Below are 15,872 nucleotides of genomic sequence, written 5' to 3' on the forward strand. Positions count from 1 at the left end.
CGACGTGGCGCTCTTGGGCAGTGGCTGCAGCGGGTGCTCCGGCCGCTCGGCCTCCATGGCGAAGCTGACGGGCCGCAGGAAGCAGATGTCCAGGCTGGACTCGGAGGAGGCGGGCGAGCAGTTCTCGAAGAGGGCCGGAGCCTGGAACGGCTCCTCGTCGTAGGGCGCGGGCAGCGCGAAGATCTCGCCGCCGTACTCGAACTCTTCGTAGGCCGCGGGCACGAAGCCGCGGGCATCGGGCAGGAGCTCGGCCGGGGCGCGCAGGGAGCGCTCTACGTTGCCCAGCGGCTCGGCCGGAGAGGGCTCGAAGTCCATCTCCGGGATGGCCTGCAGGGGCCCGGCCAGCGCCTTCACGTCCTGCTCGGCCGCGCAGAACTGCGTCGGTGCCAGAAGGCTCTCGGGACGCTCGTGCTTCCTGCCCTCCAGCTCCCAGTCACTGGGCTTCCCGGGCTGCATGCTCTCCATCAGGCTTTGCTGCTGTTGACTTTTCTTCACTGGGGGCATCAGATGGCTTTAGGGGGGAAACAGAGTACAAAAGAGGTGTGCTGACGGCGGGTTAGTGCAGGCCTCTCGCCTGCCCGCGGCCCTCCTGGCCGCCCTCCCAGGCGCCTGCGCATGCCACGTCCCAAGCTCCACAAACTTCCACTAAGGCGCTCCCACGAACCCCCGTCCCCAGGCGGAGAGTGGACAAGGCAGTCCGTCGAGCGGAGACCCGAAGGTATTGTCTGAGCTTCTGGGAAATGGCCTGCGGGCCAGGGACGGGCATCACCCCGCGTGGAAGCCCTGACCCTCCTCACCACCCGCGGTGCTCCAAGGCACACCTTCAACTCTCTTCTCTCCCTTGCTTGCCCTAGCAGAGTCATCCAAAATAATGGAAACTCAACTTTTGTTCGACTTGTGGATCTTCACACTCAGAAACAAATTACGTTCCTAGATAAAGTAAACGTGGCATGATCTTGATAACTTCTGAATGAGGGCATATGGAGTTCACTGTACTCTTCTATGTAAATTTGAAATTTTCATAATAAAATTTTAAAAATATTCGTTGTCACTGTAAAGCATGCTATATAATTCATCTCAAACTTCCACCCACAAAGAATTACCAATATGTAAAAAAAAGCTGTCACTCGATATGCCCAATTTCATGGAGGGTTTTTGGTTTTGGAGTCATGGGTAATGGATAATTTACACAGTTTACAAACTAGGATAGGGTACCAGCAGATGGGATGTCCAGTTGTGCTGGACTTACATTGACAGATGTAAATGGACACTGACCAGAAGTGGTTATTCTGCTAGTTTACGTATTCATATTTTAATTCTACCACAAAAATGCACAAAGACTTTGGGAGGCCGAGGCAGACGGATCACCTGAGGTCAGCAGTTCGAGACCAGCCTGGCCAACATGGTAAAACCCCATCTCTACTAAAACTACAAAAATTAGCCGGGCATGGTGGCACGTGCCTGTAATCCCAGCTAGTCGGTAGGCTGAGGCAGGAGAGTCCCTTGAACCTGGGAAGGTGGAGGTTGCAGTGAGCTGAGATCATGCCATTGTACTTCAGTACCAAAAACAAAAAAAAAAAAAATGCAAATATAAATGCTAAAACCAATATTTTACTCTAGTGGTCTTAAAATGAAAATTAGGTCTCACGTTAACATGTGCAAGAGTGAGACAAAATATTGACCTCATTTGAATTCTCTTTTAACTTGGAAGAAAGATTGGGGGTTTTATTTTCCATACGCAGAGTGCAGTGGCAGCCATATTGTTCAATCTGGGTATAATCTCCAGGGGTTTCATATTTTGACTATTTGTTACATTTCAAAGATGAAGTTTCATAACTGCCTCAAGAGTTGAAGTGATCCATGAAATAAATATCTACTTTCTGCCTCTCTTCCCACTTTCTACACCTGTCCCTTAACATTAGTGCCTTCCTCTGGGACCCAAGCATTGGGTTGTCTGCTTGGCTGGCACATATAGGCCTAATAGGGAAAGGGGACGGTGGAATCTAGGCTGCCCTGCTAACCCACACAGACTGGCTGGGTCCCAAAGGCATTGACCTTAACCTTCCCACAGCAACAGGTGCTTACGTGACAGCAGGGCCAGAACTGGGAGCAGAAGGGTAGGGTTGCAGCATCTCTTCTGAGTGGATCCCGGTGTCACGGACAACCTCAGGACCTGCAGTGGGGGAAGCATCTTGCCCGGCATTGGCACACTGGGAAGCCAGCCCTTTGTACAGCTTCGCCATGGATGACCTAACAGAATGGAAGTAACGGTTCTCAGGTTGTACGGTGGCAAACTGGCTCTCTGAACACAGATTATGCCAAAAAAGATGGAGAGATGTCTCAGATAAAGTTTGCTGTGAAGGTCTCTATCTCCAGGGGCCTTTGCAAACTAAGTTGCTTTGCTTAATAGGGTGCAAGCTGGCAAGAGTAGGGAAGCTGATTCACTGGCTGAAAAGAACTTGGGGGAAGGGGTTGGGGGTATGGAGAGACATCTTCCATCACAGGAGCCCTGGCTTGGGAGACAGCATCTTTTTCTGGTCTGAAGCTTCCACAGAAATGATTCTGTTTTCCTCCACAGGAGTTGGGATGAAATTGAAGGAAATCCAGGTCATTAGGAAGCTGTGCTGTGGGCTGCTTCTGTTCCCTCCGAAGCTCAGATTCTCCCTAATAAACCCTTCCTATTTCTCCCTAATATAAAACCTATTCGAAATTCCTCTCCCTTATTTGCTTTATTTTTGTCCATATCACATATCACCATCTTATTTATTTGTTCACTGTCCAACTCTAAAAAGGAAGCTCCACATGGCAAAGATTTGGTTGGGGCCATTTTGTTCCTTTCAGTATATTCAGTGCATGGAACAGTGCCTGACACACAATAGGTGCTCAATAAATACTTGTTGAACTGATAAAGAAAACTATGTTGTGGCCTTTTAACTGCAATTTGGAACCAGGCAAGTTTAGAGTCGTTGAACTATTTTTGAGGTGGTTAGCAACATGGGATGAGAGTGGGTCTATGTAAGCAGTAGAGTGAAGTGTTATTCTGCTAAAATAATTTCCACCGGGTAGTCAGTGACTTGCTCCTGTAGCCAGTCTGACTAGCTCTTTCTCTCCCCTTCTCTCTTCCCTTCTACCTCCCACCACTGCATTTCAGCTACTTAACACACAACGTGGTTACTTGTGAAAGACACCCAGAGTAACTGGTCTTTGACCCTCTAGACCGCACCATCAGAACCTTACTTCTTGAGCTTTTTCCGTTTCTGAATAAGCAAATCTTCATTGCACTGAAACAGCAGGGTGTAGTGTGAGATAAATACTCGGAGGCGCTGGACACACACCAATAGTAGATAATAGTCAGGGTGCTCCTGCTCTGTGAACTTCAGGACATTCTGGATGGAGGGGAAAAGGAAGCAGCATTGCATAATTAGCAAGAAAATTTGTTTTGTCTCTTCTGCACCTTACCTTGATCTATTGTGGGAGATTGATAGCCATTTAATCAAAACAACGAACAATACACATGGCCCACCTAATTATACGCTGAAAGTATGACCATACACTGGCTGCTTTCTATCATACCAAGGGAAAATAAGTTACTATCGGACCTGTTTGAGTTGAATGTGAACATAAAATAATTTCATCTGAAAAGTCAGAAGCATCTCCTAATTAGACCTCTGAAGTAATAGCGGCATTCTAACAATTACTGTCTATAAGCAGTGCCTTAACTCAAAAGAGCCAGACCAATGTTGACAACGTCAGGCATCAAGGCAGGCGAGGGAGGGGGATGTTTATGATCAAGCCTGGTGGCCCCTCCTGTTACATTCCCCGCTGTACATTTCCCCGCTGTGCTGTAGTGGAACATGCATGTGACTGGGATTTGGGAAAGCTAAAATGTATCTAGTACTTCCTATCGCCAGGTAGTAAGCCCTTTACGTATACTATCTCATTTAATTTTTACCTCAACCTGCTTAAATAGGTACTATTATAAACTCCATTTAACAAATAAGGAAATTGAGGTACAAAGAAGGTAAATGATCTTCATCAGGTTACACATCTAGTAAATAATGGAGGAAAGGTTTGAACTCAAGTCAGAGAGTAGAACCAGGTCTTGTTTGCCATATTCTACTATTTGCAAAATCTGGGTTTCAGTCCTAGTTTTTTTTTACCTACTAGGTGTGTTAACTTGGGTAAATTGTTAACTTTTTTGGCCCTGCATTTTCTCATGTAAAATGTGACAACAATAATACCTAATTCATGGGATTGTTGAAAAGATTAAATAAGATCATTATTGTGAGAAAATGCTTTTAGGATCTAAAGCTATATACAATTGAAAGTCTTTTCAGGGCACGGGTGGTTGTTCACACCTGTAATCCCAGCACTTTGGGAGACCAAGGTGGGCAGATCACGAGGTCAGGAGATCGAGGCCATCCTGGCTAACACGGTGAAACCCCATCCCCACTAAAAATACAAAATTAGCCGGGTGTGGTGGTGGGCGCCTGTAGTCCCAGCTACTTGGGAGGCTGAGGCAGGAAAATGGCGTGAACCTGGGAGGCGGAGCTTGCAGTGAGCCAAGATTGCACCACTGCACTCCAGCCTGGGCAACAGAGCGAGATTCCGTCTCAAAGAAAAAAAAAAATACAAAAGTAAGTCAGGCATAATGGCAAGTGCCTATAGTCTCAGCTACTCAGGAGGCCGAGGTGGGAGCATTGCTTGAGCCTGGGAAGTTGAGGATGCAGTGAGCCAAGATCAAGCCAAGATCACACCACTGCACTCCAACCTGGGCAACAGAGCCAGACCCTGTCCCAAAAAAAAAAAGTCTTTTCAATTTTGATACTTTGATACTGGACTACTGGACTACTTCTACCTGAGATTAGTCCCAAGCATTTCTAAGATGCTTTCATTACTTAAGAAGATCAGTCAGCAATTAAACCAGAACAGGTGGGTGGTGGGAAGAAGAGGATCTAGTGGGGGTTTGTGAGCCTCTCTTTCAATTCTTCTTCCTCCAGGATATCACAAGCCCTGCAGGAAAATGGTGTGAAGACATCAGCTCACCATCTTCATGCCTTTTCTGTGACATAAAGCTTAAACATGGCATGGTAGAACCTTGGACCCATGCCAAAAGAAAGTAGTCAGGATAGCAGTTAAGTGAGCAGATTAGATGGATATTTAGATGTCAGGTGGTGGCATTTAGATAGCTGTAAAACCAAAATGGAAAGAACTGAATGAAGTGCTTAGAATCTAGCAGGAGTGGTTATAGAAAGATCCTGGATCAGCTGAGGTGGAAGTTGCTGGTAAGTAAAGACAGAACTTCAGAGGTAAGCATAATGAGCTGAACATTTTTAGAAATAAAGATTTTAGGCTGGGTGCAGTGGCTCACACCTGTAATCCCACCACTTTGGGAGGCTGAGGCGGGCGAATCACTTGAGGTCAGGAGTTCAAGACCAGCATGGCCAACATGGTGAAACCCCATCTCTACTAAAAATACAAAAATTAGCTGGGCATGGTGGCACATGCCTGTAGTCCCAGCTACTCAGGAGGCTGAAGCAGAAGAGTCGCTTGAACCCAGGAGGCAGAGGTTGCAGTGAGCCAAGATCGCACCACTGTACTCCAGCCTGGGTGACACAGCAAGACTCTGTCTCAAAAGAAAAAAAAAAAAGAGAGAGAGAGAGATTTTAGCTCATACCACAGGGTATCATGGGTTATGGGGTAATCATAGCAATCGAAGTAAACGCTTCTTAGAAATATTAATGATTCTTGAGGCTTTACAGTATTTCTCAGTTGGGAGCCAAAACCAATAATTATTTAGCATGCAAATCAGTTTGGTGGCTTTCCCACCCATGCCTACCTGCAGATGTATCAGATATTCAGGGATGCGCTGGACTATGTGAAAAAACAACGTGTAGATGTCAGATTTAATCTCTTCATCACCCTGAATGAAAAAAAGGTCAGGTCACTCTTCAGTGTTCCTCCATCTGTGGCAGCAGAACCTGAGTCGGTCCCACCAGAGTAGGAAGGGTTTCCTCCTTGAGCATTTTCTTCCCGGAGATTGTCACAGAGCATTGACCTCTCATGGGAGAGGCCACATGTTCAGGGACATGCCCTAGGAGACAGCTCTTCTCCCATAGGGAGCATATCATATACTTCTTTTGAATCCACCCAAATTTCCAAACTACCCTCTCCTTCCACTCAGCGCAGTTGCAGACAGAAGCCGGCACTCAATAACCTCTATTTGAGTTGAATTAATTCATTAAGACTCTCCAGCAAGTAATCATGACAATGGTGTAGTAATAGGCTCTAAGGGAGACTTGGTGCCTCAGAAGAGTGGAAAAGGGAGTGTTATTAGAAACTAGTCAGCTAGCTGCAGAAAACATGCTGTACTTTCTCCGTGTCCCTTCCTTTTCTCTCTCTTCTCTTTCCCAGGTATTTGCTGAAAGCTAACATGGTAGGCATTATACTGGGTTGGGAGTAGTGGGGGGTTGAAGTAGAAACTTAATAAGACAGAGCCTCTCATCTCTTGTGAAATTTGATTAACTCTTAGTGTTGGGGCTTCTGATACTGTTTGTTCCTATTGATCTGAAATAACTAAGCTGTTATACATGTATATGTGCTTACTGAGCACCTAATGCATCATTGCAGTAGCAATACTTCAAGCAACATGACTAGAGCCACCTTATGATCTTATAAACCGACAAAGGATGACTGAAGTTTAATATTCGGATTCACCTCTTCTGAGACTGAAAAAAACCCGCCACATACAGCAGGTGAGCTGCAGCCTGGAGATCTCTGCATAGAATGCCCATTATAGAACTATAGTTTGTCCATAGTTCCAACGGAATGGAACAGAGGGTCAGTAAGGCAGGGAGAGGACCAACACAATGGCACTGATCCACAAGTGAGTTCCTTTAACGCCAGGTAGTAGTATTAGTGGCTGTGTTCGGGCCATTCCCCAGCCTAGAAAGCAGAGTGCATGTGCTGTATTGACTGCATGGATGAGCAACATCATATGATACCACGTGCAGATGAAGGATAGCATATACATGGTGTTAACTCACCTCTTTCAGGACTACAACATGAACCAACGAGATGCACTCAGGCAGGTCCCTTAGGTAGGCAACATAATAATCCAAGAAATTATTCTTTAAAACAAACATAAAAAATGCATGGTAAGAACCTGAAAACAGGATCTATAATATTTTCATAGAGTCATATATGTAAAAGAAGAGTACTTTGCAGAGATTATCTTATTCATTTAATATGTTCTTTATTTTATATATTTTGAGGCTTTAAAAAATTTATCTTAGACCGGGTGCAGTGGCTCACTCCTGTAATCCTAGCACTTTGGGAGGCCAAGGCGGGTGGATTGCCTGAGCTCAGGAGTTTGAGACCAGCCTGGGCAACATGGTGAAACCCCATCACTGCTAAAATACAAAAAATTAGCCGGGCATGATGGCGGGTGCCTGTAATCTCAGCTACTTGGGAGGCTGAGGCAGGAGAATTGCTAGAACTGGGGAGGCAGACCTTGCAGTGAGCCGAGATTGCACCACTGCACTCCAGCCTGGGGGACAGAGCAAGACTCTGTCTTTAAAAAAAAAAAAAAAAAAAGTGTCTTAAAAAAAAATTTTGGTTTTAAGGTAAACATCCTTACTGTTTTGGAATCAAAACTCAGCATCTCCTCCCTAATGAGAGAAAGTGAAATAATAAACCAAGGGAGGAGGGAGGTTCATGTAAGCTGAAAATGTATTTTTTTAGTCATTTAACAATAAAAACATATATTTTATTTTTGTAATTAATTTCATTTCAGTCAATCATCTACATCCAGATGAGGGACTCTGCCCATCCCGCTTCATATCATCCAGATCAGTAGTTCACAACATTTTCTAGTAATTGCATATTTCCACTAATTGCATATTTATCTATGCATTATCCCCTTAGGAAAATCATTCTCAGCTTATAAAGTTATAATAATTCTCAGCAAAAGGAAGAATACTGAACACAAGTAAGTAAAAGTGATATTAGAGGATATTAGTACATTATATCCACTCTAGTCTATAGAAGAAAATAATTTGTAAACTTTGTATTGTTACCCACAGATGAGAATAATTGATACACAAAAATTGATTTCAGGCAAAGTCTGGCTTGCAGACCAATTTTAATTAGCCCACACAATCTTTTAAAAATAAGAAAATTTCCCACAAAACTCTGGATTTCCAGCTTTTCTTAAAATATCAGAAGCTCTGGCAACTCTAGTCCTTTTTTCCTGCATAATGATTGGACAAAGCTAAGTAGCTATTCCTTGTAAAACAACACAGCTGCTCCACTGCAGCTCACACTTCACACCAGTCCATACTGTGTTCACTTCACTCATTGATGCCACTGTCTGGCCCTGTAGGCATTTGAGTTTGCAGCCTCTGGCTTGGATCATGTTTCCTTTGTAGGATATCATAGAGATTGCAAAATTCAAGATAATAGCCACCCATCACATTTAAAAAAAAATCCCCAAGGAATGAAAATTGTGTGTGAAAATACAGATGTATAAACAAACTCTCATATGTATATATATGCATGTGTGTGTATATATTTCATGTGTATATATGTACATATATGTGTATATATATACACATGCATATATATACATGTTTTAATGTACATATACATTTTTTCTTTTTTTAATTTAATAGAGACAGGGTCTTGCTGTATTGCTCAGGCTAGTTTTGAAGTCCTGGGTTCAAACAATTCCCCTGCCTCAGCCTCCCAAAGTGTTGGGATTACAGGCATGAGCCACTACACCCAGCCCACAAATATATATACATACATTTATATAAACACAAACACACACACAATACATACACACATCCACATGCATACTCGACGGAGGCAGTTATAGTACAGTGGAAAGTTGTGAACTAGAAGTCAGAAGACCTAACCTAGGGTTCTGAAAGTCACTCATCTCCAACTACCTAGCTAGCAGGGTGATTTCAGCAAGGCTTTTATATCTCTCTGAATCATTCCATGATCTGTATGTAGAATGAGAAAGTTAGACTAGATCTCAGTGTTTCTTCTAGCTCTGAAATTCATTGCTTCTAGATTCTCTATTAAGAGAAGTAGACAAATGAGACACAAATCCATATAAGTAAAATGTATGAAGGGGTGGAAAAAACCTTACCTCATCATTTGTTAACTTAAGGAATAAATCTCCAAGAACGCCTTGGCGTGGCCACTTCAGGACCCTTTCCTGCAGTGCGTGAAGCAGATCCAGGTGCTGCTGGACGAGATACCGTAAAGAGCCAGGGAAGAGGCTTGAAACAGAATAGAGACGGAATCACACAAACCAGGTGTGGAGAAGAAAGGACCCTACAAAAATACATGCAGCAGGGCCCATTCTCCCGGCCATCCAACATACTCTGAGTCACAGGCCTGCATTTAGGATTTTTAAAAGTTTTTCATTGCACACCTAATAGCAGATATCCTGACTACAAAAAAACAAAACAAAACAAAACAAAACAAAAAAACCTTTTACTAATGGCTTCTATACAAATGTGTATTGAACTAATAAAGAGGCCTGGCATGCCACACCTGTAATCCCAGCACTTTGGGAGTTGGGCGGATCACCTGAGGTCAGGAGTTTGAGACCAGCCTGGCCAACATGGCAAAACCCTGTCTCTACTAAAAATACAAAAATTAGCTGGGCATGGTGGCATGCACCTGTAATTCCAGTTACTTGGGAGGCTAAGGCAGAAGAATCACTTGAATCCGGGAGGTACAGTTTGCAGTGAGCTGAGATCACGCCACTTCACCCCAGCCTGGGTGACAAAGCGAGACTCTGTCTCAAAAATAAATAAATCAATAAATAAATAAATAAATAAATAAATAAAATACAAATAAAGAGCACATCACTTGAAAGACCTTTTTACATGCTCATTTAAATGACACTCAGTGGAAATTCTAATGGATACCTTTTTCCATGTTTTAGAGCTATTCCTATTTGATGTGCAAAATAGTCTATTCTAATTAGTGTTGTAGATGCAGCACTCAGGTGGCATCTATGTGACTATTCTCAGTTACCAGTAGGAGACTGCTATTTAGGTAAGTAGGAAAATTTGTTTAAAGTTGGCAACTAAAAAGCTCAGGGAGTTGTAGGGTATGAGAGGGTTTCTTTTTTCCTTTTCTTCAATTTCTAAGAGGAATACAGGGCCAGGACAGAGTCTTGTCTGAGTAGGCTATTAATACAGTTTCGATGTGTGTCCCCGCTCAACTCTCATACTGAAATGTAATCCCCAGTGTTGGAAGTGGGGCTTGGTGAGAGGTGACTGTATCATGAGGGAGAATTTCTCATGAATGGTTTAGCACCATCCCTTTTGGTACTGTCCTACCAAGTGATAGTGATAGTGAGTGAGTTCTCATGAAATCTGGCTGTTTAAAAGTGTTTAGTGCCTCCCGTCTCTCTGTCTTGCTCCTGCTCTGGCCATGTGACATGCCTGCTTCCTCTTCGCTTTTCACCATGATTGTAAGTTTCCTGAGGCCTCCCCAGAGGCTGAGCAGATGCCAGCATCATGCTTCCTGTACAGCCTGCAGAACCATGATCCAATTAAACCTCTTTACTTTATAAATTACCCAGTCTCAGGTATTCTTTATAGCAATGTGAAAACAGCCTAACACAGCTACTGACCAGGCCTGGCCTGCTACTCCCTGAATTTTACAAAGCACCTTTCCTATCTTTCCGTCCCTCTCTCCTCCATCTTGCAATGTACCTCCTTTTTTTTTCTTTTTTTTTTTTTCAGAAGTGATGAAGGGAAGAAGGGAGATGTCAGAGAAGGGTGGGATGGAGAGGAGAGATAGAGAATCATGGGAGGAAGAGGAAGGGGGACTAGCTGGGTAAGAGTGAGGTGATTAGAGGCCTATAGGAAAGAGGAAGAAAAAAACAAAAAGAAGCAGAGTTTTTCTGGGTTACAGCAAGGATTGGAGCTCTAACTTGGTGATTTAAGGTAGGTTCCTTTATGCTTTCAGCACCGCAAGTTTAACAAGCAGGAAAGAGATGGTCTGGTTGTTCTGAACTTACTTGAATATTTCCCCATGGTCAAATGAGAGTAAACTGCTGGACAACTGGGGTGCTTTCCCAAGAAGCAAACCTTTGTTGGAACAATAGGAAGGACGCCAGATCGAAAGGAGGTTTTTTCCAACTCATTTCCAAGCCAAGCAAAGTGACCCCTGTGACTGTAGCTCAGAGGAGACACACTAACATGAGAATAGGGTACTTAGCCCCCAGTGAACGGATACGAGGAAGCCTTCCACTCCCATCTTCCACTCCCTCCACCTCCTGTGCCTGGAGCCCCCACATGTGCAAAGGAGGAGAGGCCTCCTGACCTGAGCACTTACAATGGAACAGTGGGCTTAGGAGATCAAAGAAATCCCTGTCCAGATCAGAGGGGAATTTGGAGGGGTGGCTAGGAGATATACTGACTGGGAGAAGACCATAAACCTGATGGAGAAAAGCACAACTGATTGTACTGAAAGAGTAAAATGCTGCACCAGCCAAAGATCTAGGTGCAAAAGATTTCTTCCTACCCAGTGGTTGTAAATGACTTTGTGTAATAGTCCTGGTGTGACCCTGGAAGATATTAGGGCACCATGGGAAGATCTGACTTTGTGATGAATTGTCCATATATGTAGATAACATGTCTTGGATTATTGATTTCCTTTTTCTTTCCTTCATTCGCCTCCCTCCCTTTCTTCATCCCTTCTTCTCTCCCTCCCTCCCTCTCTGCTTCCCTTTCTTCCTTCCTTCTCCCTTTCTTTCTAGAGAGCTGCATTCTGCTACACTGTGGTCAGTGTACTTGGAGGATGGCAGAGCTGGTACCAATCTCCTCCTGGACTGCCCATCGGGATGATCGTTTGAGATTTCAGGGTGGGGTCGGAGAAGGCTAAGACCCCCATCAAGTACTGTGGAAGCACATAAAATTACATGAAAAACAATGACCTACAGTGGGTTCTGTATGAAATATTGAAAACGGGCTTTAAACCTTTTAAACAAATTTAACAAGGGTATTATTTGAAATTAGGGAGGAGTGTGAAATCAGAAGACAGAGAGCAAAGGGAGAAAGATGGCAAGAAGTCCAGCCACACTTCACCTGTTTCACTCTTTTGCCTGGCGCCAGACCTGACGCCCAGAAGCAACTTTTTCATGAAGACAAAGTATTCAGAGCTCAGCTTTTTTTTTTCTATTCCTTACTGGGGATGAAATTATGGCAACATGAGTAGTTTATTATTTCTAAAATCTTTAAAGTTTTTATCTCCTAACAATATAGTACTTAATCAATGAGGGAAATACACTAAAAGCAAGAAAGAAAAATCCAGTTATAGTTTCAGGTTAATAACTCAGCTTTTGCCAGCCCAGAATGAGGCCAAGATAACTCCTGAGCTTGGCAGTAGCAGGTTCCCGCCACCTTGGAGGGGCATGGTCATTAAACATGTGCCACCTGGTGGTGATCTGTAGCACGAAGCTTGTTGTGCTCTTGGTGGACATAGCACTGGAGTTTAGTTTACAAGGCTAATCGACAATCCTGCTGAGGTGATCACTGCCCCTTCTGTAAGTGTTCAGACAGAACTGTGATCCTGAGGCTGTGACTCTAACTAGGTGAGTCGGAGTCAAAAAAGCCCAGAGCTCCAACTTCTGTGATCCTTCGACAAATGACAGCCTGGGCAACAGAGTGAGACACCGTCTTTATAATAAACTGAAAAATTAGCTGGGCATGGTGGCTCATGCCTGTAATCCCAGCTGGGGATGCTGAGGCAGGAGGATCACTTGAGCCCAGAGGTTTGAGGCTGCAGTGAGCTGTGATTGGGCCGCTGCACCCTTCTCCAGCCTGGGCGACAGACAGAGACCCTGTCTCTAAACAAAACAAACAAATGAACCATAGCCCTCAAGTTCTGCCCAGGTTTTAGCCAGCAGCATGTGCCCCTGCAACTTCCAGCCCTTTCAGCCAGGGGCAGGGCTGGCTTCAAACAGGCTGAGGAAGCTCTTGAGTGACTCACTTTGTTTTAGGAAAAAACCTAAGGTTTTATTTAATAGGTTGGAGAAGATGTGGCCACCTCAGGCTTGAGTGTCAAGTTGTACTTGCAGTGGGGGTTATTTGCATCCCAGGTTACTTTCCAATTGGGGTAAAATGCTGAAGGCTTGTGGCTTGTGATGGGAAAATTAGTAAATGTTAATATACTTCTTTTCATCTTTGCATGGAGAAAAATGCCAGTAGAGAAAAGGAACAATCTCATTCTGCTTTGCATTTCCTTCAGCTGGTTTATTTAAAGTACACACAGAGGCTAGGCACAGTGGCTCACACCTGTAATCCCAGCACTTTGAGAGGCCGAGGTGGACAGATCACTTGAGGTCAGGAGTTTGAGACCAGCCTGACCAAAATGGTGAAACCTCGTCTCTACTAAAAATATAAAAATGACCTGGGCATGGTGGTGTGTGCCTGTAATCTCAGCTACTCAGGAGGCTGAGGCAGGAGAATCACTTGAACCCGGAAAGAGGAGGTTACAGTGAGCCGAGTTCACACCACTGTACTCCAGCCTGGGCAACAGAGTGAGATCCTGTCTCAAAAAAATAAAGAAAGAAATAAAGTACACACAAAGGTTTCAGAAAAGCTTTTAAAAAAGAAGAAAGATAGTGAGTGGAGGAGAATAATGAAAATCTAACCCTAAAATAGAAAAACAGCAGCACCACCAAGCTCAGAACCAGAGACTTCATATTCAGTACTAACAAAGAGTGTGGGGTTGAAGCTTTTCTCTGCTTGGTCCATGCAAAGAAAAAAGAGGGTTAGCCTAGCAAATAACTACCATGAATAGCATTATTGCAGGTGTCTTGAAGTAACTACGATCTCACTTTCATAGAGGATTGTATGATAGCTTTAATTTTTTAATCTTGTAGGATTTGAGGGAGAGATCTACTCTTTCCTCCCAGTGATGGGTCATAAGAGAACATCTTAGAAAAATAGGAAGTGGCAGCAAGTCAACAAGGGTCCTCTCTTTTATCTACCCAAATCTTCTGCAGGGTCTGGTCTCTCCCCTACGACCTCCCGCCTGCTGGAGGCTTGCAACAAGGGCTAGACAAACATATCTAGCAGTCCTACTTAACAAATCAACTGAGATCTGAAGTGAACACTTCCAGGCTGTGCAAGAGGGAGGACTGAGTTTTGAAACAGGAAGAGACAACTCTATGCTTCTGGCTCTCGGAGAAACTTTATATACTGCTGTTAAGGCAGTGGCCTTGGGGAAGTGGTATGATGTATAAGAGCACACAATACAGGGTCCGGCAGGCCTGCGTTTGAATCCTGGCACTCATTGGCTCCGCAGCTTTAAGCTTCTCTGGGCTTTAGTTCCTTCATCTGTAAGGTAGGGGTCACGGGGTTCTGCTGAACATTTCGGGAAGTTATAAATCAAGTGCCTAGCAGAGCAGCTGCTTACTACTCCCTTCCACAGTAAACAGTTCTTTCTCTTTTCCCCGCCTGACCCCGCCTCCCCAGATTTTCAGACTAAGAAGAGATGCTGCTGGCTTAGAATCTTCTATGTGGAAGGAAAGCCACACCAAAGGGTACACCGCCTTTAGATTTCATTACCGTAAACTGAGTAGGTCTTTGGCAACATCAAGACCGCTGGAGCCTATAGAGACTGCCAGAGGCCTGCAGCGCAGCTGGGAGGATCAAGGAGGGGGAATTGGAAGGGCCAGATGGGGAAGGAAGGACTGCTGAGAATCTGGGCAGCGTCTTAGAGGTGAGGCCCAGTCCAGATGGTCACAGCTTTAGCTGGGTCACCTTAGCCTTTCTGTTCTTGTTGCTCTGTATTTTGTTTACCTCGGTTTTGTAGTAAAATAATTCTTGAAAATAGTCAAGCCACTTGTGGGTTTGTCAGGGAGTAGTGGCTCACTCGGTCATTTAGGTAGGAGGGGCAGCAGTGTGTTTTGAGTGTATTGTTGGCAGCCACCAAGTCAAATAGATTTGGGAGGATGGTAAGGAGCAGGAAAATATAATTAAGGGCTTCCCTGGGTAGATTCAGAATTTATGAACCACCAGTGTATATTACCTGATGGAATATTTAAAGTAATAATGCCACATATGTCCATAGTAGTCCATAATCCAGACTTTCCATTCTTTTGGATTGGCCTTTTCCTCAATTTTTCTGGATTATTATATATTCATTACATTCATCTTTTTCACCAAGTCTTACTTTCCTCCTTCCTGCTTTCTCCCAATAGAGAGGGAAACAGAAAAAAGTCTAAAGACTATGAACAGATATAGGTGGAGTGTTGTGACACTGGGAAAGCGTGCTGTTACAACAGATGGCAGACCCTATGAGCGCACACACACACACACACACACCCATGCCTTACCCAGTACTGCAAGATCACCCACACGAATGATAAGGCCCAGGTCCAGAGTTACGTCAGCCCTGTGTCATTTCTCTAATGGCCACTGAGTGCTTCGGTTTGCCATTCACTCTCTTGTGCTTCTAAGAGACCTGTGACCCATGGGGACTCCATGGAGATGGCAACAGAGACCAATGCCTCCCTCAGTGTAGCATTTGTTCCCCCTTTAAGTTTTTAAAAGACATGTTACAGACACTGAAGGCCCAGGAGACTATAATCATTTTCTTACCTTGATGAAAATCTAAGTTTAAGACTTGCCAGGGGTTCCCTGTTGCGATGACCTAAATGTGTCCCCCAAAATCCATGTGCTGGAAACAACCCCCAATGCAACAGTCCTGGGAGGTGGGGCCTGTGGTAGGTGTTTGGGTCGTGAGAGCTCCGCCCCGTGAATGGATTATGTTTAGGTCGTGAGAGCTCCGCCCCGTGAATGGATTACGTTGAGGTCGTGAGAGCTCCGCCC

General features: G+C 44.4%; 1 protein-coding gene across 1 annotated transcript in view; it reads right to left on the bottom strand.

Annotated features, from left to right (window-relative positions):
• ARHGEF33 (Rho guanine nucleotide exchange factor (GEF) 33) overlaps positions 1-15,872 on the bottom strand; it is a 102,973-nt gene that overhangs the window by 14,788 nt on the left and 72,313 nt on the right. The window contains exons 13-18 of the mRNA XM_011997356.1: positions 9,158-9,290; positions 7,047-7,130; positions 5,840-5,923; positions 3,238-3,386; positions 2,086-2,250; positions 5-511 (exon numbers count right to left, since the gene is read on the bottom strand). Of these exons, the coding sequence (XP_011852746.1) occupies positions 5-511; positions 2,086-2,250; positions 3,238-3,386; positions 5,840-5,923; positions 7,047-7,130; positions 9,158-9,290 (1,122 nt within the window). The remainder of the gene's footprint in view (positions 1-4; positions 512-2,085; positions 2,251-3,237; positions 3,387-5,839; positions 5,924-7,046; positions 7,131-9,157; positions 9,291-15,872) is intronic.

Source organism: Mandrillus leucophaeus, unplaced genomic scaffold (assembly GCF_000951045.1).
Source record: "Mandrillus leucophaeus isolate KB7577 unplaced genomic scaffold, Mleu.le_1.0 Scaffold538, whole genome shotgun sequence".
Taxonomy (NCBI): domain Eukaryota; kingdom Metazoa; phylum Chordata; class Mammalia; order Primates; family Cercopithecidae; genus Mandrillus; species Mandrillus leucophaeus.